The sequence below is a fragment of the Dendropsophus ebraccatus genome, chromosome 10 (assembly GCF_027789765.1).
Source record: "Dendropsophus ebraccatus isolate aDenEbr1 chromosome 10, aDenEbr1.pat, whole genome shotgun sequence".
Classification (NCBI taxonomy): Eukaryota; Metazoa; Chordata; class Amphibia; order Anura; family Hylidae; genus Dendropsophus; species Dendropsophus ebraccatus.
In genome coordinates, this window is record NC_091463.1 from 20,614,330 (window position 1) to 20,638,753 (window position 24,424).

The 24,424-nt window shown below is 41.2% G+C and overlaps 1 protein-coding gene across 2 annotated transcripts in view; it reads left to right on the forward strand.

Moving 5' to 3' along the window:
- Positions 1-23,638, forward strand: part of PFKFB1 (6-phosphofructo-2-kinase/fructose-2,6-biphosphatase 1) — a 51,792-nt gene extending 28,154 nt beyond the window's left edge. For both annotated transcript variants that reach the window (XM_069942981.1, XM_069942980.1), the window contains exons 2-14: positions 13-138; positions 1,991-2,087; positions 2,684-2,750; positions 4,687-4,761; positions 6,555-6,611; positions 6,695-6,816; positions 17,385-17,592; positions 17,898-18,044; positions 18,351-18,455; positions 19,753-19,882; positions 20,875-20,937; positions 21,721-21,785; positions 23,157-23,638. In XM_069942981.1, the coding sequence (XP_069799082.1) occupies positions 13-138; positions 1,991-2,087; positions 2,684-2,750; positions 4,687-4,761; positions 6,555-6,611; positions 6,695-6,816; positions 17,385-17,592; positions 17,898-18,044; positions 18,351-18,455; positions 19,753-19,882; positions 20,875-20,937; positions 21,721-21,785; positions 23,157-23,216 (1,322 nt within the window). In that variant the 3' untranslated portion in view covers positions 23,217-23,638. The remainder of the gene's footprint in view (positions 1-12; positions 139-1,990; positions 2,088-2,683; positions 2,751-4,686; positions 4,762-6,554; positions 6,612-6,694; positions 6,817-17,384; positions 17,593-17,897; positions 18,045-18,350; positions 18,456-19,752; positions 19,883-20,874; positions 20,938-21,720; positions 21,786-23,156) is intronic.
- The last annotated feature ends 786 nt before the right edge of the window (positions 23,639-24,424 follow it).

Sequence of the window (24,424 nt, forward strand, 5' to 3'; positions counted from 1 at the left end):
CATCTTTTGCAGCCTCTATACCTCAGTTCACCAACTCCCCCACAATGATTATTATGGTTGGGCTCCCCGCCCGAGGGAAAACCTATATCTCCAAGAAACTCACTCGCTACCTCAACTGGATTGGAACGCCAACCAAAGGTAAGAGGCTAGTCCAGCCCAATACACCACCACCATTGCCGGTGACTACTTATGACTACTTATAATCCAGATTCAAGATTAAAGCAGCACTTCGACCAGACACTTTAGGTCTAGCGTTAGGACCATGGTATGAAGTGGTGATCTCTGCAAAAAAAAAATAGGAGCGTTCCTTTTATATTTTGGTTAATATGGAAAACTCTGGACCCTCTCAGACAAAATGGCCATAGGGTTTGTTGATAGAAGGTGGCTCTGATGGCTCATTGTAAATTTATTTTAATATTCTGTTTATATGGAGTGTTATGGGGTAAGCAGCCTCGCCCGAGTTGTTTTTAACAGCATTTACAGAAAGTCTTTGCGACAAGCCTCATGAATGTAGGCACCAAAGACTGTGCCAGACCCTAGTAACATGACTGGCTTTGTTTTCTGGGCATGCTCTGTGACCTGTGTAGAGGTCATTCCACAGGGAGGTGGAAGCTGAGCAGTGAGCTTCAGCTATTGTGACTGGTGCTAGATCTTCTGTTAATCCAGACATTGGAGTCACCGTTCTCAGAGGAAAGAGTTCTTTTAGCAAAGGGATGGGGAACTTTAGCCCTCCAGCTGTTGCAAAACTACAATTCCCATCATGCCTGGACAGCCAAAGCTTTAGCAGAAGATTACAATCTGAGGTTAAGACGCAAAGCAGAAGTGTCTTTATTTGTATACTGGCCCGGCCACCATAGATGGGGTCATGTATACACAGGTGGATAAGCCATCTATATGCTCACAGATACAAAGTGCACCAACCGTAGAGGTCAACTACTGACTGAGAGGTGAGGGGGGTAGGGTCACTCACTTAGGGGATTACTATGGAGATGAGTCTTTAGGGCACGCTTAAACAGGGTGTTGGGAATTACTCTCTTATTGGTGTGGCAGTCCAGAGAACTGAAGCAGCACCTTCAATAACTGTTGGCCAAGTTATCCCCCCTCCCCCCATGGTAAGCTGTCATCCACTGACATCATCTGCCTGTCTGTGGGGAGTCAGGAGGCCCCATACAGCTTATAATGCTGCCTGCTTCTGTATAAAGTGTCTGTTTTTGGTTTTTTTTAGGCTTAGTGGTAAGAATTATAACTGCACGATTTAAAGGGAACCTGACATCCATAGGAAATCAATTATCAAGTTATTTCTTACAGATGTCAGACTCTTCTCTGCTCAATCTCCAGGTTTTTTTTATATATATATATATATATATATATATATATATATGGATAAACCAGCAGCACTCCGTTCTCTAAAGTTCAAAACGTGTATTTATTCCATAACAAGTGCGACGTTTCAACCTCCTCTCGCCGTCTTTTTCAAGCATCCGACCTGCTGGCACTAATTATTACTTGTAGTAGTGCTGCCCTCATCCTTGGAATATACAGGTTTAAAAAAAAAAAATATATATATATATATCTCTAGCTCTATCTCTATATCTATATATTGTAAATTGGAGAAGGAAAAATTAAAATCCTCTATGTTTAACAGAAATACATAAGGTGATTGCATAACCAAGCAACACATACAGTATTAGAAAGTGTCAGATCGTTCCATTATACAATGATTACGTTTTATGTGAAACCTTAAAATTCAGGGGCCGCCCCTCCTGTAGGGCAGGAGTCTCCTCTCCCGATCCTGGAGATGACTACAGTGTGACTGGAACCTGAAATTCTGAATCTTCAGGTTTTGATGGTGTTGGATGACTAACTGCATGGTGTGTGTTCACCTCCTGGACTTTGCTCATTGAGGAATCTGCTGAGGTGTGTTTGTACGCTCTGTGCACACATGACGTATCCGTGTAACCACGCTGCCTTGTTTTCCTTCTCTGCTTAGTGTTTAATGTGGGACAGTATCGCCGAGAAGCCGTGCAGACGTATAAAAACTATGAATTCTTCCGCCCCGACAACCAAGAAGCCATGAAAATACGAAAGTAAGTTATGGAGCAGTCACAAGTGTTATGTATACAGACTTTGCTGGAGGGTTGTCAGCTATCACTTTCTGGAAACTTCTTAAAGGGATTGACCATGGTATCGGTTACCCCCTGATATAAAACGCCTCTTTTGCTTAGGGATGTTGTGTATGGAGCTCTGTATACTTGACGGTCACTAGTCCCAATGTGTGATGAAATGGAGCTCCCATACATAGATGGCATGTGACTATACTACATCAGAATATCCAGAATTAGAAAAAGTATAGCTACTTCCATGCAAAAACAGCGCCACCCCTATCCTCAGGTTGTGTGTGGTATTACAACTCTGCTCCATTCACTGCAATAGAACTGAGCTACGATACCGTGCACAAACTGGTGGAGAGGTGTGGCGCTGTTCTCATAAGCATATTTTTCTAAGACTGGATAACCCCTTAATGGTTCAGTAACTTACACTCCCCTTATTATGTGACTTGCAGTGACCCTCAGCAGGAATTACTTTATTTATCTATCTAGTTCTACTGAACCATATTCTCCCTGCGTGCCGTGCTCGTGGCGGAGCGGTTGTTGACCTAAGCCGTGTCCCTGATCTTTTGCAGGCAGTGTGCACTCAACGCCCTGCGAGACGTCAATATCTTTCTGACCAGGGAAGAAGGGCAGGTGGCTGTAAGTAGTTAGATAAAATTTAAGTGTGATGTAGCAGAGCTGTGTTTGTCATGTAAATCTGTGACTGCATCATGATGACACAAGGCCCATCTTGACATAACCTAAATAAATAACTCAAACACAACTTTTGGTGAAAACTGTCCATGATGCTTTATTATGGGGTTACTATTCAGTTCATCCATTAATAACTTTATTAACCAATAAATATAATTGTACTATCCTTTCATAAACAGACATCAGCATATACCAGGTCTACAGAGAAGGGCTCCTTGACCATAACCCCCACTAATGGAGCATTGTGACAATAGCAGGAACTCCCTTTAAAAAGGGGGAGGGGGGGTTGTGGAGCGCTGTAGCTGTTCCTCACAGAGACTGAGCACTCAGACGATGGAACATAGATAAGTATATCTATTCCTTCCCGCTCAAATTCTCTCAGCCAATCAGAAGGCAGTCCACCGCTTCTGCCCAGTAACGAAATGCCCAGTGATATTGCTGTCATAGACCGCCACAACCAATCAGGGCCGGCATACCTGGCAGCAATCATGATAATGCAGACTACTGCTCACAAGCTGGAAAGTCATATATATGTGTGTGTGTATGTGTAATATATATATATATATATATATATATATATATATATATATATATATATATATATATATATATTTATTATTATTTTTTTTTTAAATAGGTGAAATATCGTATAGTACAACAGGCATGCAGAATAACATTCTTCGGTTGTTTTATGTTCTTAGTGTGTGTGTTTTTTTTTTTTTAACATATTAGTGTAGTCATCTATTCCCCTTATATGAAAATCTTAGAGGTATCCAGCTAAAGTGAATATGAAATCTATATGTATATTGCTGCCACCAATGGCTGTGTCCGAAACTGCAGGGCTGTACAGTAACACATGACTAGCAGTGCTGCAGTGGAAATACCTAGCCTCTCCTAATGTCTATTCTAATTCATGTTAGCTAGGGGAAGCTGTCTGTGTCAGTAGGGCTGCAGCTGCAGCATTTTGAAGCCAAGTGAGCCGGGCTAACTGTTACTTACTGCTTCCCCAACAGTAACATCTACACTAATGCAAATGTGCATTATAATGGAATGTCACTGTCTTTTATTATTATTAATAATAATAATAATAATATAATATTATTATTATTATTATTATTATTATTATTATTATTATTATTATTATTATTATTTTTTGCAGAAATCAATAGTACAGGTGATTTTAAGAAGCTTTGTAATTCTGTTTATTAGCCGAAAAATGCATTTTTATCATGAGAAAGCAGTTTGAAGCTCTCCCCCTGTCTTCTTTGTTCTCTATGGAGAGGGGAGAGGTGGAGGGAGATGAAGGACCAAAACAGGACAACAAAGAGTTAATTTGCAGCTACATCACTGGGCTATCTCCTCTGAAGTCGGCACTGACCTCTGAATACCGGCTTTCATACAGCTCCCACTGTGTAATCCTTTGTTCTCTGCTGGAAACTAATCTCCCTCCTCCCCCCTCCCCTCTTCATAGGTTACACAGGGCTCGTCTTATATAATAGAGTTGAGATTTTCTGATAATGAGCAGTGAATGAGAGAGAGGAGAGGGGGGGGGGGCCTGGGGAAAGTATTTTTGAATGCAGTTAATGGCAGATTTGCCTAATAAACTCTATTACAAAGTTTCTTAAAATCGCCTGGACTATTGATTTCTGCGCAAAAAAAAACAAACCAAAAACGACAGTGACCCTTTAAGGGATTCTCCATAATGGTAGCTGACCTTTATTTTACTGTCAGCTGACCTTTTATTGTCCGTCGCCTTTTAGGATCCGATAAAAGGACAATCCAAATCAACCCTTTAAGATACAGCCCAGCTTGCCTTACACATCCGCTCTTAATAAAACCTTTATCCTGGCAGATCCCAATACTTTTATGTTCTATATTTTAGGTCTTTGATGCCACCAACACCACTAGAGAAAGAAGGTCTATGATCCTGCAGTTTGCTAAGGAACGTGGCTTCAAGGTACAGTCTATGAATGCCGTATAGTCCCGTGTCTGATCCGGTTATAGAGCAATAACTGGGGTCACATCTATCGGCTGTATGGGAGAACATTTGGGAGTCCTCACACTGGAGACTTGATGGTGGCGTCTTTTTTTTTTTTTTTTTTTTTTTCCTGACCTAATAGTGAGAAATCTGCGGGATTAAAGGGGTTGTCCAGGATAACCTGCTGATCTTCTGTGACTCTCACCACAGTACAATGTGACAGTGTAGATCGGAAAGCCCCGTGACACTTTATTTTGAGCATTATCGGCTTTCCTCGTGGCCGACTGATTATAGCTAAAATGGCTGCCTGGAAAACTGGATAGTCCCCATAGACTTCATAATAATAAAAAAAATATATTTTTCATTTCTTCCCCTGTAGAGCTGGTATTCCCTGGTGATATATTCTATCCCTCTTAGTCTTTGAATGGGTTATCCTGACGCCGTATGATACAACCCCTGCCGCTTTACCTAAGCTTATCTGTAACCTTTATGCAGGATATTGGCAGGTTTTGCCGTCTGTAGCGTTGATGTAACATCTCTCCAGTCTGTTCCCTCCTTACCATTTCCTCATAGAGGCCGTTGTGTCATATGTCGGCCTATAAATAAAATGGGGTCATTACAAAATCCCTGTATTGCAGAGACTTCTGGTTGGTTGGTTGTTTTTCAGCATGTCGAAAAAAAAAAAAAAGTAGTTTGTCTTTGAAAGATAATTCGCTTATCGGTTTGTAAAATTAGAAATCTTTCAGGCGTTCGTAAAAAGGTTTAAAAAAAGTAGGTGTGTGGTATGGTCATGATCACCCCGGCGAACATTTTAAACGACCATGTAACGACCGCAAAATAATAGTTACACTACATATATCGTTCACGTTATGTGTTATCATTCACTTTAAAAAATTGTTTAGTGATCGTTAACGAGCGGTCGTTGGAGCGAGTTTATGAACGATAATCGTTCCATGGAATAGGGCCTTTACTCTGTTTAAAGAGACTGTCAGTAGGTTGATGGCGTCCTATCTCAGGGTAGTATAAACTAGTGACAGAGAAGCTGAACAGAATGATGTATCACTTACATTCTGTGCAGCTGATTTAGAGAGATCCTCCTGAATAACCTGGACAATAAGTAGTCCTCTCCATTATGTGCAAGAGCCCAGTAGCCTGGATATTCATGAGATGCAGAAAACTACACCCACCTGCTGCTGATTGGCAGTTATCTATCCATGCTGTATATAGGCAGTCAGCTGTCAATCAGTAGGGGGAGGGGTGTAGCAAGAACCCCATTCTCCTGCATATTAGGAGAACGGCTGAACAGAATGATGGAAGTAATACACAGAACAGTTCAGCATTTCTGTCACTAGTTTATGCTGCCCTCATTTATGCATAAACGTAGTGACAGATTCCCTTTAGTATTGCTGACTAAGCAGTGTAGATATAAACGAGCTAGAGATGACCAGAAATAACCTTTTCATCCATGGGGGAAAACCCCTTTTAATAAAGCCTTTTTATTCTTTCTTTTGTACTTATGGTGTGGAAAGATTATCTCTATAGGTCGTTATTAAAAAAAAAAAAGTTTCCTCCTTTTAATTTGGCTTCTAGAGTCTCTCTATCTTCATACATTATATATATATATATATATATATATATATATATATATATATATATATATATATATATATATATAAATTATAGGCTATGTGTATATGTGTGTGTGTGTTTTTCCTTGGACTGTGTTAGTGCCTTTCATGAATAATTCTGCTTTCTCGCTTTGCATTATTCAGGTGTTCTTCATTGAATCCATCTGCGATGACCCGGACATCATTGCTGAGAACATCACTGTAAGATCCAATGATCCAGACACAGACGATGCATCTTATTCATTCTTGCCTTCCTTTTAGATAGATATCATTTTTTTTCCTAGCAAGTGAAGTTATCGAGTCCGGACTACAAGGACTGTGATCGGGAAAAGGTGGTGGAAGATTTCCTCAAACGCATAGAATGTTATCAGCTGTCCTATGAGCCGCTGCATGACGACTTGGATAGGTAACGTTTATATATGACCTGTTTCTAGGCTTTTTTCCAGACGTTTGTGGGGATGTAGCTATTGGTATGACCATTGCACTGAATGGAGCAGTCCTGGTACTGCTGGCTTACTTTTGGCCTTTGACCTTGGAGAAGATAGCCAGGCATGGAAAGCAGTTGAAGAACCTGTATAAGGAGATATATGTAACATTTGTAAATGATGACCTGTATCTGCTTGAAAATTGGGGTTTGTGCTCTTAAAGGGGTTGCTCACAAAAGAAAAAAAAATATTTTAAATAAACTGGTGCCAGAGATTTATAATTTTACTTCTATTTAGAAAAATCTCAAGTTTTCCAGTACTTATCAGGTGCTGTATGTCCTGTAGGAAGTGGTGTATTATGGACAGAGGTGGCAGCAGAGAGCATTGTGTCAGACTGGAAAGAATACCTCTTCCTGCAGGACATACAGCACCTGATAAGTACTGGAAGACTGGAGTTTTTTTTTTTTAATAGAAGTAAATTTATAAATCTCTGGCACCAGTTGATTTGAAAGGAAAACCTACCCCTGGTGAACTTTGAGACCTAAATGGCTCCAAGTGAAGTGCAAGAGGTCCTACTATACTATTGCATGTCCTATTATGTAGGTGAGTTCTATGTGGCTATGTCATACGGCTACACACTGTAGTACTAGAGGCTGTATTCCTGTGTATCTGCAGCAAAATGTTTTAAATCAACTAGTGCCAGAGATTTCGAATTTACTTCTATAAAAAAAATCTCAAGTGTTCCATTACTTATCAGCTGCTGTATGTCCTGCATGAAGTGATGTATTCTCTCCAGCCTAGAGAACAGGAGAGGTTTTCTATGGGGATTTGTTGCTGGTCTGGACAGTTCCTGACATGGACAGAGGTGGCAGCAGAGAGCACTGTCAGACTGAAAAGAATACACCACTTCCTGCAGGACATACAGCAGCTGATAAGTACTGGAAGACTTGAGATGGTTTAATAGAAGTAGGTTACAAATCTCTGGCACTTTCTGACATCTGTTGATTGTAAAGATTTTTTGTTTTGCTGGAGTACCCCTTTAAAGCTGATTCCTCATACTCCAGTGACAATATGCTTCCAGCATTAGGGATGACTCTGTTACAGGAAACCTGTCACATTATAAATGCAGCTGCAGGATCACTTATAACTTATTGATGTAACCTCCGCTTGTTCTGATGTAACCTCGGCTAGTCACATGGTCTGCTTAGCTTCTCCTGCTCTATGCCATGCTGCCCGCAGATCGGACTGCATTCCCAATGACCAATAAAACCTTTTGGGGGTATGTGCATCGTTCATCTCTAGATTGTTTGTTTAAGGTTACAAACCCACTTGCCGGATCTGCAGCGAGTCTCCTTGCTGCGTTTTTGCAGGGAGACTCGCTGCAGATCCCGGCCCTATACTTTCAATAGCAGAGAAACTCATCCCTGCTGCGATTTTGTCTGCAGCCCGCCCCATTAACCCCCCGGACATTATACATTACCCGGTCCCCGTTCCTGCTTGCTTCGGGGCTCCCGGTGTCTTCACGGCCCGCCCGGCCAATCAGTGCGCTGCGGCGGGGCAGCGCACTGATCGGCCAGGCGGAACGTGCCGGGAGCCGCTGAAGCAAGCAGGAGCCGGGATCAGGTAATGTATATCGCCCCCAGCCCCCGGCCGCACGATCGCCTGCAGCCCTGCAGCCCCCGACCGCACGATCGCCCCCAGCGGGCGATCGTGCAGCCGGGGGCTGCGGGCGATCATGCGGCCGGGGGCTGGGGGCGATCGTGCGGCCGGGGGCTGCGGGGCTGGGGGCGATCGTGCGGCCGGGGGCTGCGGGGCTGGGGGCGATCGTGCGGCCGGGGGCTGCGGGGCTGGGGGCGATCGTGCGGGATCTGCAGCGAGTCTCCCTGCAAAAACGCAGCAATGAGACTCGCTGCAGATCCGGCAAGTGGGTTTGTAACCTAAGGCCAATAAGTCTCCAGTTTCGTAGATGTAAACTTTGAACTCCACCTCACACATTTCGAGGCGTCAATGGGTCAAATAAAAAAACACACCTGAGACTCCACTGTTAGCGAAAACAATGGAGCAGCAGCTGCGATCACTGATAGTATTGGATTTTGGATTTCGGATATAGATACTCTGTTCCTCCTAATCTCTCACCATACATGACTGTGTTAGAGTTGTCTCCTGAGCTAACATAGTTTGGGGTAGTCTGCAGGGGTGGAGCGCCATTGTCCGTCATTTTGCTGGATTTGTGTCCTGAGATCTATATGTCACAATAGTCCAGGCACATGTTTACCAGGGGATGTCTGATCCCTAATAGCCTGGACTGTGAGGGTCCCTGCTGGGCTGGGGATTGGTTTGGAGCCGGCCACAACTGGATTCTCAGATAACGCAGGGAGCAGATGCCGCCTCCTCCTTCTTCTCTTTGTAAACTCTCTGTCTTCTCCATGGACACTTCACACCGTGCTCCTCATGTGGACGTTCTCTGGATATGTCACATGGATTATTACCTTCCACATTACATGTAAGTGTCAGTCCTTGATTTTCCTTATTCTGTTAGAACTCTTTCTATAATGATTCCCCTAATCTCTGATAGGGGATTTGGGTAGGGTTGCAGTATTTGTGTCAGTAGTGGAGACTGTCAGCATGGCGGATCAGTGATTCACACTATTCTGCAAGGCTGGAGTTTCTATGTTTTTCTTGTTTGTCGTCTTCTGGCTTCTTTCCACATCCCCAAAAAATACCAGTGAACTTCCTTATAAAAGAGATGAGCAATGTCGGGAAAGCGTGATCCTCCCTGGCACTGATAGGAGCATAATCTGCATAATGGGGGATGGGATTAGCTTATTGCCAAGGATCCCTCCTAACAAGTAGTTATTAGTATCATCACAGCTACTTTCTTGAAAAAAACAGCGCCACTCCTGTCCCTAGGTTGGGTGTGGTATTACAGCTTGGCTCCATTCACTGAGCTGCACTACCAGACACGACCTGTGGACAAGCCTAGTGCTGCAACTACTGCATTATGATGTGAAAAATCCCAGTATGGCTGGATAGGTGTGCGACCGTCTAGGTGAATATGTATTCAGATCTTATAGTGATAAGGGTTCGCTGCACCTCACTCAATGTACATGGAGAAACACCTACTTCGAGTGCACTACTGTCTCAGCGCTAGGAGAAGAGTATTGGATAACAGAAATTAGAAAAGTAGTAGGCGCTCTAGAAGAAGGTGGGATAGCCTATATAGAATAATAATCTGTGTAAGATAGTGTGTAATGTATGATCATATGCTGGAGAACAATCAAATACGGGATATATATTTAAATAGGTCTAAATTATAATTATAATAGTATAGACCATGTATACAAGAGAGATCTAAATAATACTAAATATTTAATATATCACAAAAAAATCATGGATTGGTAAAACAATGTCTACACAAGCATTTCTATAAAAAACATAAATTTATAAAGATCAAGTCATAATAAAGTAATAATAAAAATAAAAATGAAAAGTGAAAAATAAAAAATGAAAAAATAAAATGTGGGAAGTCTGAAAGAATTTAGGATAGATGAAAAATATTGGTTAAAAGGTAAAATATATAAATAATAACAATATTATCAATATGAGCCTAGTGGACTTCGGCTGCGCCGGGCCCAGCGCAGTCGGTCCACATAAATGAGTGATCCCAAATCTCTATACCGTATGCTGATAATTATCGACAAGATAGCATTGTCATAATCTCCACTGTGTAATAATAAATACAGTCTATCTCGTAAGTTCTCTGTACTTTATAAGTTGTTGTTGCAGTAGCTCAGATATGGCTCCGTAATATTATGATGTTATGATACGGGCCGTGGTCTTTATCGGATGTCTTATAGCTGTGATTTACAATCATATAGAATAGCTTGGAACAATGGTGGTGGAGTAGTCCACCCCTCACCCTTCTGAAGACGGCTCTCGTGGACCTATAGATGGACTTGGTCTCCCTGAGGTCTGGGTTTTCGTGCTCTGGAATGGCACGATGTTGTAGCACGTCTGGGGTGTCTTCTGAAATGTTGCGGTGTCCGCGTGTTGGTGAGCGCGCGCTCTTTCAAACTGATGTTTGGAATAGGTGCCGTGTATTCGGTGCCGATGTATTCAGATCTTGTTAGTCCTATTGTATTCTAAATAACTTGATCGCTGGGATGCATAATTGATAAATCTCCCCCTATGTACATACACAAACTTCCATTTCCAAACATGGTGTAAAGTGAACCTGGCTCAGTTGCCCCTAGCAACCAATCAGATTCCATTTTCATTTTCCAAAGAATCTGTGAGTAATGAAAGGTGGAATCTGATTGGTTGCTAGGGGCGACTGAGCCAGTTTCACTTTACACCATGTTTGATAAATCTCCCCCCTATATAGACTTTGTATAGATGTGTGTGTTTCCTATCACAGCATAGCTAAAAAGTAAGATTTTGGCTGCCTGTACCCGCCACTAGAGGGAGTTACAGTGGGCAGATTTATACAGTGCTTATTCTAGGCTTAGAACCTTCTACTAGTGGTGTCTTTAGGCAGTCAGAATTATATAACTTCTGTGTGTGTGTATGTATGTATGTATGTATATATATATATAATATGCAAAAGTCTGTTTGTTGGTCAGCTCACCTGCTGTGGTATAGCCGTCGGTGCACGGTAAGACCCGGAGCCAGGGTCACAGCATACCAGAGAAAAAAGTCCAGCACCAGGTCAGCATATACCATTAAAATTCCATACTTTATTAGAAAATCTTCACATAGGACAGTAATAAAAGTTTACGCGTTTCAGCGCTTCTCGCGCCTTGTTCACAACTGAAGCATGATACATACAAGCTCATATTGCTATATAAAGGGTAGTGCTGTACATCACATGACTAACCCCCAATTAAGAACCATATAACACATGTTAAAAACTTCACAGGCTTGGAAAGCAAGTTAACCCTTAAGGAGTAAGTTCAAAGTAGAAAGTGAATATAACCAATTTTTCTCATACATCATATAGGTTATTGAAAGCATGGCTAGAAAGTTGCTTACATTAAATGTAGTATATAAAGCACCAGACAATATATTTATAGACCTTAATATGTCAGGATCAAATCATGTCTAGAATTCAGACCCTCTGGGACTCTCGTTCCTAGTCTAAATATCCAGAAGGATTCTCTATTTAATAGTTTACGTCTCAGAGAACCTCCTCTTTTTGGTGGACAGATTTTCTCAATGCCCATAACTTTTAGGGACTGTACCTTTCCAGCATGGGTTTCCCTGAAATGTCTGGTTAGGGATGACACATTCACCACCTCATTGCGCACATCTGATATGTGTTTCCTAATTCTCATTTTGAGGCTGGTGGATGTACACCCCACATACTGTACATTGCAGAGTGTACAGGTAGCAACATAAACTACATGGGTTGTATTGCAGTTTATGTAACTTTGGATTTTATATGTATTATTATTAGAACATGATGTTACTTCTTTGGAAATCGCAACATGTGAACACGTTACACATCGCTGATGTCCGCACTTATATGACCCCTTCACATCTAGCCAGGTTTGTTCCCTGGGTTTCTCTCTAACATAAAGTGAGGGGGATAGAGTCATTCCTATGGTAGGGGCTCTGCGAGACACTACTTTGACTCCTCCTTTCGTCATCACCTGCAGTTTGTCATCTTGCCACAACAGTGGTAAATATTTTTTTATTATTTTGCTTATTTTAGAAAATTGTTTACTGTAGGTGGTGACGAAAACTACTTGTTTATTGTCCGATCTGTCCTTAGATTTCTTTCTCCTATTAGACAATTCCTCACTCAGCAGATCTTCTCTACTCACTAATGCTGCCCTCTCTATTGCTGAATCCAAAATTTCTTGCGGAAATTTCCTTTCCTTAAATCTGTCTTTTAGTTTTTCCAACTCCAATTCATATGTATCTTGCTTGCTACAGTTTCTTTTGAGCCTTAGACACTCCCCATAGGGCATATTCTGGATGACGTGTGGTGGGTGACACGATGTAGCCATTAATATAGAATTACCTGCACAATCCTTTCTATATGGCATAATCTGTACACAATTATTGTTCGTGTCAGCCACCAAACGTACATCCAGGAAGGATACTTCATTACCTCCAAAACATGTTGTAAATTTCAGACCATATTCATTGTTATTTATATACTCAGCAAATAGCTTGAAGGAATCCTCCGAATCCTTCCACACCAGGACCAAGTCATCTATATAACGACCGATCCACTGAATATGCTTCAGAAATTTGTTGTTTGCTGAGAATATGTATTTTTCCTCTAAGCATGACATCACAATATTGGCTAGGGGTGGTGAGAATTTGGCTCCCATACTCACTCCTTGGATCTGTAAATAATATTCTTCATTGAACACAAAATAATTGTGGCTTAAAAGAAAATCTGTAGCCATAATGATAAATTCAATTTCTGGATCTGAGTATGAGCCAAATTTTTTTAAATAGTATTCTAGTGATGTAATAGCTATCTCTCTCGGAATGGAAGGATATAACGCTACCACATCCATTGTAGCTAATTTCCACCCCTCACACCAACCAAAATTCCTCATGATATTCAGTACATGTTTCGTATCTCTCACATGAGAGGGGGTTACTGTAACCAAAGGTTGCAAGTAGTGATCTACCCATGAGCCTAGTCGTTCTCCCATAGAGCCGATCCCGGCTACTATGGGTCTCATGGGGGGGGGGAAGATCCCCTTGTGTACTTTTGGCAGAGAGTGGTATGTCGGGGTAATAGGATCTTCTACCAGCAGAAAATCTGCCATTTTTTGAGTAATAGCCCCCATAACTACACCATCCTCTACCAATCGTTGGAGTTTGGTCTGAAACAACTTTGTAGGATCTGATGAAAGCCTACGATACGTATTGGTATCCGCAAGCATTTCATAATTAAGTTTTTCATATAAACCCGAGTCAAGCAGTACTACCGCTCCACCTTTATCTGCACTACGGATCGTAAGATTTTTATTATTTTTTAATTCCATGAGAGCAAGCCGCTCTTCTTTAGTTAAATTATCCTGTGCGTGGTTCAGTGTTACTGCCGACTCAAGGTTCGTTAGATCCCTCTCTACTAGCTCCTGGAATCTATCCAGTGCCTCACAGCGTGAAGCCACTGGGTAAAACCCAGGATTGCTAGTCACAAAAGATGCAGCATGTGAATTGTCCTCTATCATAGATTCTGCAGCTAGACAATGTAGATTCAAAGTGGACAGCTGTTCAGTTAAATTAGTACACATGTTAACAGAATACATATTTTCCATACTAGATGTTACCTTATCCTCCTTCTGGCTGTCAAAAAAGTGTCTTTTGACTGTTAAATTGCGAGAAAATTTATTAACATCTAGTATAGTTTTAAATAAATCAAAATTACAGGTAGGTGAAAAGTTCAATCCCTTTTGTAAGACAGACAACTGTATATCAGAGATAATTTGGCCAGACAGATTTATAACTGACAGTTCAGGTATTATTGTCTCTTTGGGTACCTTCTTATTCCCGTGTTTCCGGCCGCCTCTTCTCCTCCGTTTTTTGGAGTTTTCGTCTTTTTTGTAGTGCTTTTTTTCGTTGCTGCGGTCGATGGTCCTGCCACCGATGTGTCTGATTCGGAAGAAAGTCCTCGTTGGTCACTACATGCAACGATTGGTTACAGTAACCCCCTCTCATGTGAGAGATACGAAACATGTACTGAATATCATGAGGAATTTTGGTTGGTGTGAGGGGTGGAAATTAGCTACAATGGATGTGGTAGCGTTATATCCTTCCATTCCGAGAGAGATAGCTATTACATCACTAGAATACTATTTAAAAAAATTTGGCTCATACTCAGATCCAGAAATTGAATTTATCATTATGGCTACAGATTTTCTTTTAAGCCACAATTATTTTGTGTTCAATGAAGAATATTATTTACAGATCCAAGGAGTGAGTATGGGAGCCAAATTCTCACCACCCCTAGCCAATATTGTGATGTCATGCTTAGAGGAAAAATACATATTCTCAACAAACAACAAATTTCTGAAGCATATTCAGTGGATCGGTCGTTATATAGATGACTTGGTCCTGGTGTGGAAGGATTCGGAGGATTCCTTCAAGCTATTTGCTGAGTATATAAATAACAATGAATATGGTCTGAAATTTACAACATGTTTTGGAGGTAATGAAGTATCCTTCCTGGATGTACGTTTGGTGGCTGACACGAACAATAATTGTGTACAGATTATGCCATATAGAAAGGATTGTGCAGGTAATTCTATATTAATGGCTACATCGTGTCACCCACCACACGTCATCCAGAATATGCCCTATGGGGAGTGTCTAAGGCTCAAAAGAAACTGTAGCAAGCAAGATACATATGAATTGGAGTTGGAAAAACTAAAAGACAGATTTAAGGAAAGGAAATTTCCGCAAGAAATTTTGGATTCAGCAATAGAGAGGGCAGCATTAGTGAGTAGAGAAGATCTGCTGAGTGAGGAATTGTCTAATAGGAGAAAGAAATCTAAGGACAGATCGGACAATAAACAAGTAGTTTTCGTCACCACCTACAGTAAACAATTTTCTAAAATAAGCAAAATAATAAAAAAATATTTACCACTGTTGTGGCAAGATGACAAACTGCAGGTGATGACGAAAGGAGGAGTCAAAGTAGTGTCTCGCAGAGCCCCCACCATAGGAATGACTCTATCCCCCTCACTTTATGTTAGAGAGAAACCCAGGGAACAAACCTGGCTAGATGTGAAGGGGTCATATAAGTGCGGACATCAGCGATGTGTAACGTGTTCACATGTTGCGATTTCCAAAGAAGTAACATCATGTTCTAATAATAATACATATAAAATCCAAAGTTACATAAACTGCAATACAACCCATGTAGTTTATGTTGCTACCTGTACACTCTGCAATGTACAGTATGTGGGGTGTACATCCACCAGCCTCAAAATGAGAATTAGGAAACACATATCAGATGTGCGCAATGAGGTGGTGAATGTGTCATCCCTAACCAGACATTTCAGGGAAACCCATGCTGGAAAGGTACAGTCCCTAAAAGTTATGGGCATTGAGAAAATCTGTCCACCAAAAAGAGGAGGTTCTCTGAGACGTAAACTATTAAATAGAGAATCCTTCTGGATATTTAGACTAGGAACGAGAGTCCCAGAAGGTCTGAATTCTAGACATGATTTGATCCTGACATATTAAGGTCTATAAATATATTGTCTGGTGCTTTATATACTACATTTAATGTAAGCAACTTTCTAGCCATGCTTTCAATAACCTATATGATGTATGAGAAAAATTGGTTATATTCACTTTCTACTTTGAACTTACTCCTTAAGGGTTAACTTGCTTTCCAAGCCTGTGAAGTTTTTAACATGTGTTATATGGTTCTTAATTGGGGGTTAGTCATGTGATGTACAGCACTACCCTTTATATAGCAATATGAGCTTGTATGTATCATGCTTCAGTTGTGAACAAGGCGCGAGAAGCGCTGAAACGCGTAAACTTTTATTACTGTCCTATGTGAAGATTTTCTAATAAAGTATGGAATTTTAATGGTATATGCTGACCTGGTGCTGGACTTTTTTCTCTGATATATATATATATATATAATATATATTATATAAAATCTCCGGATAGACAATTGAAACCTTTGTGTTTTCACTGTCACCAGGGTGAGTGCAGCTCCTGAGGACTTGATGGGGCTAGTGAAGTGTAACATACCCCCTAAGGGGGTGGTTTGCTCAGCTCAAAGAATAATTCTCCACCTTCCTTATCTAGGGGCTAAAGGTTGTCTGTAAATGTAGAAAAGCCATTCTTTTGTCAGGGGAGGTTGGGGGTCCACTGTTACGGGGTCCCTATGAGCGTCTATTGCTCTGGAGGACCATTCATTACACAGACAACCCATGGATTGTAGTGGGCATGAGGTAATACTCTATTTCCCCTGTGAAAGCACTGTAGAGGAAAGCAACACTTTTTATTGTTCAGTTCCTCAATAAATTACAGCTGATCGCTCTGGATCTGCTAGGATTAAAAGCAAAATAAAATATTATTACAATGCTTTGCAAATTAAAATCTTCTAGTTAATGTAGTCTCCGAATAAACGATTGTTTTAAAGGGGTAGTTGACAGGGGGGAAAATACTTGTAAATTACAAATCTCTGGCACTAGTTTTCTATTAAAAAAAATCTTCTGTCTTTCAGTACTAATCAGCTGCTGTATGTCCTGCAGGAAGTGGTGGATCTTTTCCAGTCTGGAGAGGAGGAGAGGTTTTCTACTTCTCTGGACAGAGGTGGCAGCAGAGAACACTTGTGTCAGACTGGAAGGAATACACCACTTCCTGCAGGACATACAGCAGCTGATCAACTTACTTAAAAACTTGAGATTTTTTTTTAATAGAAGTAAATTACAAATCTAAATAACTTTTCAAGCACCAGTAGATTAGACAGAAATTATTTTTGGTGAACTACCCCTTTAATTTGTTGACTCTGCTGCTCCTTCACCATCACTTATTGGTCCGCTCTTCTCCATTGCAGTGATCTGTCTTATATTAAGATTTTTAACGTTGGGAGCCGGTATCTGGTGAACAGAGTCCAGGATCACGTTCAGAGCCGCACAGTTTACTACCTGATGAATATCCACGTCACCCCTCGCTCCATTTACCTATCCCGGCATGGGGAAAGTGATCTCAACGTCATGGGCAGGATTGGAGGGGACTCCGGGCTTTCACCTCGAGGAAAGCAGGTATGAAATGTCCTACACCTAGCATTGTGCCCATAGAGGCTACCTGTAGAGTATTATGTATGTATGTATGTATGTATGTCTTTATGTATATGAGATATAAATTTTATATTACATATAAGTTACATTCACTGGCTTCAGACGTTCTGGTTTATATGCATGAACCAGGAAGCTCAGGATGAGCAGTGCCAGAGATGCCTCCAAAAAAGAAGGCAATAAAAGAAATCTATATAGGGGAATACATTGCGGAGGTGTCTGTCACTCATTTTTTTTTTTTTTTTTTTTTTTTTTAACTCTTTACTTTCCAGTATGCTCACGCACTAGGTAACTTTGTTAGATCCCAGAAGATCTCGGACCTAAAAGTATGGACCAGTCACATGAAGCGGACCATCCAGACGGCAGAAGCGCTGAGCGTCCCCTATGAGCAGTGGAAGGCCCTGAATGAGATTGATGCAGTAAGTGGTCTGCATCTCATACAATAGAACATAAGGCTGCTATGGAGTCTGTAGATAGAGATATAGGTAGGTATATATGGGAGGGGTACCAGTGCACAAAGTAGATAGAGTTATATTGTAGCTCACTTGTCGGAGCAGAAGTTTGTGCTCCAGAGCTGGAAAAGCCAGGTTCACCTTTGGGATGCTGGCAATGTAATGACCTCTATGTATCTCTATGGAGTGCACAGGCTGGCTATGGATGTGAGAGGGCGGGCAATGTTAAACATGGTATATAGTGTCCCCTTTAATGAACCCTTTACTTTCCAGGGTGTGTGTGAGGAGATGACATACGAAGAAATACAAGATCATTTTCCTGAAGAGTTTGCACTAAGAGACCAGGATAAATACCGTTACAGATACCCCAAGGGAGAGGTGAGTGTATTGTACTGGGGAAAGTGTGAAGCCATTGAGCTACATTGAAAGCTAATAATAAAAACCTATGCCTCCCCTGCTAAGGCCTCACAGCTCCACAATACTTCTCTCCCTGGCACTGTAGTGTGGGCGCTGTCACTTTAACAAAACTTTTAATACATTCTAGAGACCTTTTTAAAAGGGTTTTTAGATCTCATCAAACAAAAGATAGGGACATTTTAAAGCGAATGTACAATCAGGTAATCACTTTGTTTTTTTTTACATGACTGGATCGGCGCCTGGCCGTGGCACGGTCCTTTGTTCGAACAGTTGTCCGGCCTTCTGCACGTGAACACCGAAGGCAGGAACCGGACAGCAGTTTAAATAAAGGACCACGCCACCAGCATCCCCACGCCAGTGCCAATCTATACATGTAAAAAAAAAAGTACTAAGTGTTGTACTTGAAAGTAGATTTGCTTTATAGTTGTTTCAAAATATTCTCTTTTTTTAAATCCTTTTTTTTTTTTTTTTTTTTGTAACCCTGAAGTCAGGAGTCTTCAGACTATGGTTTCATGTACCATCTCCCATGTGGGACATTTATTGCCGTAACTAGAATTGTGGGGCAGCTTATTGCTCACTGCTCTTCCCCCGTCCCTATAATTTGATAATAAAAGCTGCTCCAAATGGTGGTTTTGCCTCCTACCAATTTTTTTTATTTTTTTTTTAAACCACCTGGAATGTTGGCTCTCGAGGAAGCGATCTGTGAAACATGTTGGGTGTCTGATGAGGTGGACACTTGCTCTTTTCATTGCTTTTTAGCTCTGGGACTCTGTATATACTCTCTTCTGAGTTTCTCTGCATTTACGTGGCCTGAATTTACACTAGTGGAAGTGACCTTTTATACATGATGTTTTATTGGATCTCTACCGCTTGTATTTCTGTATGTATTGTATTGTAATTGAGTTCTGGTGGTTTAATGTGGTTTTGCATTGGTTACTTCTTTTAATTCATTTTCTAATTCCAATAATAGATTAATAAAGGTTCGTATTCCTATGTTTAGCATTGATCTTTGTGACCTGTAGAAGTCATTCTACTCATAGGAGCTCCTGTTCCGTTGCTGTCCACCACCTCACACAGCATGTGACCGCTGTAGCCAGTCACGGGTCACATTAGTTGCCTATAATAGCCGGTTACTGCCAGTGGTCACATGACTCTTTCAAGTTATGGTGTTTTAGGATATAGGATTTTCCTGGGATCCTGTGTACATCCAGAAAAAGAAACTGCAATATGATCTAACTATACATGTATCTCTCTGCAGTCCTATGAGGATTTGGTGCAGAGACTGGAGCCAGTGATCATGGAGCTGGAGCGTCAGGAGAACGTCTTGGTGATCTGTCACCAGGCTGTCATGCGCTGCTTGCTTGCTTATTTCCTGGATAAAAGTGCAGGTAAGCAAATGTGTGTGTTTATGGGAGTTGTAGTTTTGCAACAGCTGGAAGGCTGAAGGTTTCCCATCTCTGTTCTAGTGTATAGGAGCTGTCCAGGCATGATGGGAGTTGTAGTTTTGCAACTGATGTAGGGTCAAAGGTCCCCATCCCTGCTCTATGCAAACAGCACAGCTGTCCACTTAGTTTCATGGGACTTCACCTTTCAAGAAACTTAACTGGGTGATTATATGTCATCCTGAAGCTGCTAAACAGGAATGCAGACCTCCTACTCAGGGGCCCACCGGGGGATTCTCCCGCTCCCCTGTGGGCCAGTCCGAGCCTCAATACAATACTTTTTAATAAAAATATTTCGCCAGACTTCTCCTTTTTAAAGTGAATGTAGCTTTTTTTTTTTTTTTACACTACCATACTGCCGTGCTTCATCTTTCAAAGTGCCACTCTGTTCTCACACTTGGCACAGGTTCCTTCGTGTGCACTGGCCACAGGTCACCGCTCTATGCAGAGGCGAGCCTGGCACCACCAGTCTATGTCCTACGTTACCAAGGGGAGGGGATATCCTGGGGCACCAGGCCTGTCTTCAGTGCATAGAGTGGGCCTTGCGAGAACCTACAGTGTTTTGAAAAATGCACCGCACCGACAAGGTAGTGAAGGGGGAAAAAGAAATTCCTCCATGGGGCCTACAACTCATGCATTGTATAGGACTCCTTTTGTAGCAGATACTTGAGACCATCTCAGAGCCAATACCAAGGTCTGACTGCAACCATTGCATCTCTTACTGATCCCCTTAAAAATGGCCGCTGATTGTGACAACACAGGACATTATAAAAGCCAAACCATAATAAAATTATAACCGAAGCTATGCTGTTTCTAATCTTCTGTGCTGTGAAACAAGGTGGTGTATTGGCTGTGAGCTTTGGCATTACTTTGTATTATGGTACTGTATGGGTAAGTTTAATGTTTTATTAATGAAATATATTTTATATTTACCCCAGAAGAGCTGCCGTACCTGAAATGTCCTCTACACACTGTACTGAAACTAACTCCTGTAGCTTATGGTGAGTACTGTCTTATATGTAAGGGTCTGTGCCATGGTAAACTGGACCTTCCATTCAACTCTCAAAGCCAATCATACAGATCTATGGTGGTGTATCTCTTCATTTCAAGGGTTCCTCCATAAGAGATGGAATAACCCAGGTTGGCCTCTTCCCAGCTATATGTTTCGGTGTTACTAGCCCATCTCTACTGTGTCACGTTAAAGCCCAGGTGTCAAACTCACGGCCCTTCAGCTGTTGTAAAACTACAATTCCCATCATACCTGGACAGCCAAAGCTCTATCTTTCCAGGCATGATGGGAAATGTAGTTTTACAACAGCTGGAGGAGTGTGAGTTTGACACTCCTACATTAAAGCAATCCCGACCTTCCAGCATCAGCTGTCTCTACAAGCCAAACAGGCGGAGCGCACAGTGACTGCTACCCTTAAAGGTTGCAGACAGAGGCCTACTGGATTCCCATTACCAGAGCAGTGCATTGTTGGATCCCTGATGATTGGTATTACTAGAGCTTAATATAGGGTCATGTGTCTGTCAGTGGGTGGGGCCAAACTGTTGTCTGTTTCTAAGGGCAACCATTAGAATTTTTTTTATGTGGCTTTATTTACAAATATTGATAACTGATTAAAATTAAATCCAAAAGTAAAATTCCACTGTTTTAAAGGAAGACCTCTGTTACTTAGACAAGACCTGCTTGCTGTCCAAATCCTGGTCATACGTCATTGACTTTATTTTTGCCTCCAGTCTTGATATAAGAATATACTAACGTGTGGCTTCTCCTCCTATAGGTTGTAAAGTAGAGTCCATTTACCTAAATATTGAAGCTGTAAATACACATAGAGAGAAGCCATCGGTGAGTAGACTGCGTTATGGGGAAAACCGCACCAGTTAAAGGATTTTCTGGTGTAAAAAAAAAAAATCTCTTTAATGGATAGTTAGAAATTTCTTAGTAATTTCTTAGTTAAAAGGAGTATTGACGTCTTAACTAATATAGTTATATTCATTGTAGATGTATAGAGATATTGGGGGAGATTTATCAAACATGGTGTAAAGTGAAACTGGCTCAGTTGCCCCTAGCAACCAATCAGATTCCACCTTTCATTTTCCAAAGAGTCTGTGAGGAATGAAAGGTGGAATCTGATTGGTTGCTAGGGGCAACTGAGCCAGTTTCACTTTACACCATGTTTGATAAATCTCCCCCATTATTTTTATATACTTTTTTTTTTTTTTTAATAAAATGTCTATGTGCCAGCAGTTGGGGACTCTATCATATCCTCCTTTTTATATAAACCAACAGAGAAAGCCAAAGCACTCCAAATCGCTGAAACTCCAAACTTTATTCCATATAAAAAATTTCAGATAAAACCTTTGTGCTCTGCCTGGGGCCTTTTGCAAGCATTTTACAAAACCTATAGATATCATAACTATAGTAGAGAGATAACAAAATTAATAAATAAAAAACACACACACACTGTAGTTATAATTGTAGGGCTTGTAAAGTTGAGGTGAGAATACTTTAGGGTGGGTGCTCACACAACGGATCTGCTGTACATTCTTAACTGTCATTTTCAATGGGGGCAGCGCACTGATTGGCTGAGCGCCGGGAACCCGGCCCGAAGCAAGCCGGAGCACAAACCTGGTTAAAGTTGGCTGAGCTTTTTGGAAGCCATGTGATGCGCTCCAGCCAATGAAAAGGCTGCACATGCGCAACAGCAGCCTTTTCTCTCCTGTTTACTGCACCCGGAAGTGAGGACGGCGGCTGGAGGGAAATTTGAATGGCTTTCATCACTGGTGGGATGGTAACTATATTTTCTGTGTATGTTAGGGGGGGGGGGGGGGGGGGGGGGGGGTGTTAAGTGAGTATGGTATCCCATTAATAATGACAGTTAAGGATCTGCTGCTAATTTGCAGTGTCTGATCCGTTGTGTGTATGAACCCTCCCTTAATGACCCAAAAGTCTCTATTGAAATCAAAAGGGGAAAAAAATGGGGATGTAGAACAGTCTTATTAGATCACAGCTAAATCTTCAGTCATATCCCAAGATTAATAACTGTTCGTATGTGTATATATATATATATATATATATATATGTGTGTGTGTATATATAATATAATAGGCGATCAGTATTAAAGGATTTCATACTTATGAGCTGACAAACTCTTCAAGTTGAAAATGGCACCTCCTGTGTATGTTACTGATAGTTGTCACTTTTGCTTTGTTGCAGAATGTAGAGGTGTCTCGTGATCCTGAGGAAGCATTAGACACCGTCCCAGAACATTTTTAAATGATGAAACAAGACGAATTTTTATTTTTTTAATGTTTTTTTTTAACTTGTCAACTGAAGCCCTGGACTCTTGTGTTAGAATCTGTTCTGACCCTTTTGATCCCAACTCATGTCCCACTATAGGGTCAATAGTAAGACTGTGCAAGGAAACACAAGCCATCCAAGTTTATTTTATCTTCTACCCATGGTTGTAATATGGCCACAATATCCCGACAACCCCTACGTCTCTACTAGACCGCTCTGATGGCTATTCTCTAGTTATCAGAGTTCAGTAGAGCTGTGAAGGATTCTGATATGGACACTGATACAGCTGCCTGTAACCAGCCATGGGCTACATTCAGTCCCCTGTAATATGGCCCTTTTGCAAGACCCAAATACTATTTTATCCCCCCCAAAAAGACTCTGAATTAAAAAAAACAAAACTAAACTCCAACCTAGTATGACATCAGCAGGGAAGAGAGAACCTGTGCTCGGGGTGCTTAGGTTACCAAGGCTAAACCATGATCCATGCTGGTTGTCAGACTCCCATGAATAGTCACTGGTCATTACTGTTAGGCTGGGTTCACACTACATTTTTGCATCCGTTTTTCCAATGACTTCCATTTTAAAAAAAAACGATCAATTAATTTTTTTTACTTCCATTATAAAAAAACAGACCACGTTTTTGTCAGTCAATGGAAAATTTGATGCACACACTTGCATCCATTTTTTCGCAAAAAACTGATTGCAAAAACAGTGTGAACCCAGCCTTGCCTTGACAATCTAACCACCTAAACAGTAGATGCAGCTCTCTGCCTAATGTCAAACTGGACTACGCACGGACAATCTCTTTGAGCGGTACCTATTGCATCAATCAACTTCTGACATGTCAATGTTACATTGACTTGGGTCCTTGTGCTGAGACCCCCACCAGTCATTAGCATAAAGGTTTAAAAGTGCAGCTCCACATGATGTGCCCCTTCTGCTCTAGAAAGGGGTATACAAAATTACAATGGAAATCTATGGGACTTCTGTGTAAAGGAAGCCCCATAGACTTCAACTGTACCACTTTCTTTAGCTGGTTAAAGCTTTTGCCCTTTCATTCTGACAATCGGGAGTTCTCTGCACCTGGACCCCCAACCAATACAAACTCTGTCAGAAGGTACAGTTAAATGCTGCCCTGTAAAAATTGATTGTGCCCCTCCAAAAAAAAAAAAAATGATCCTGTC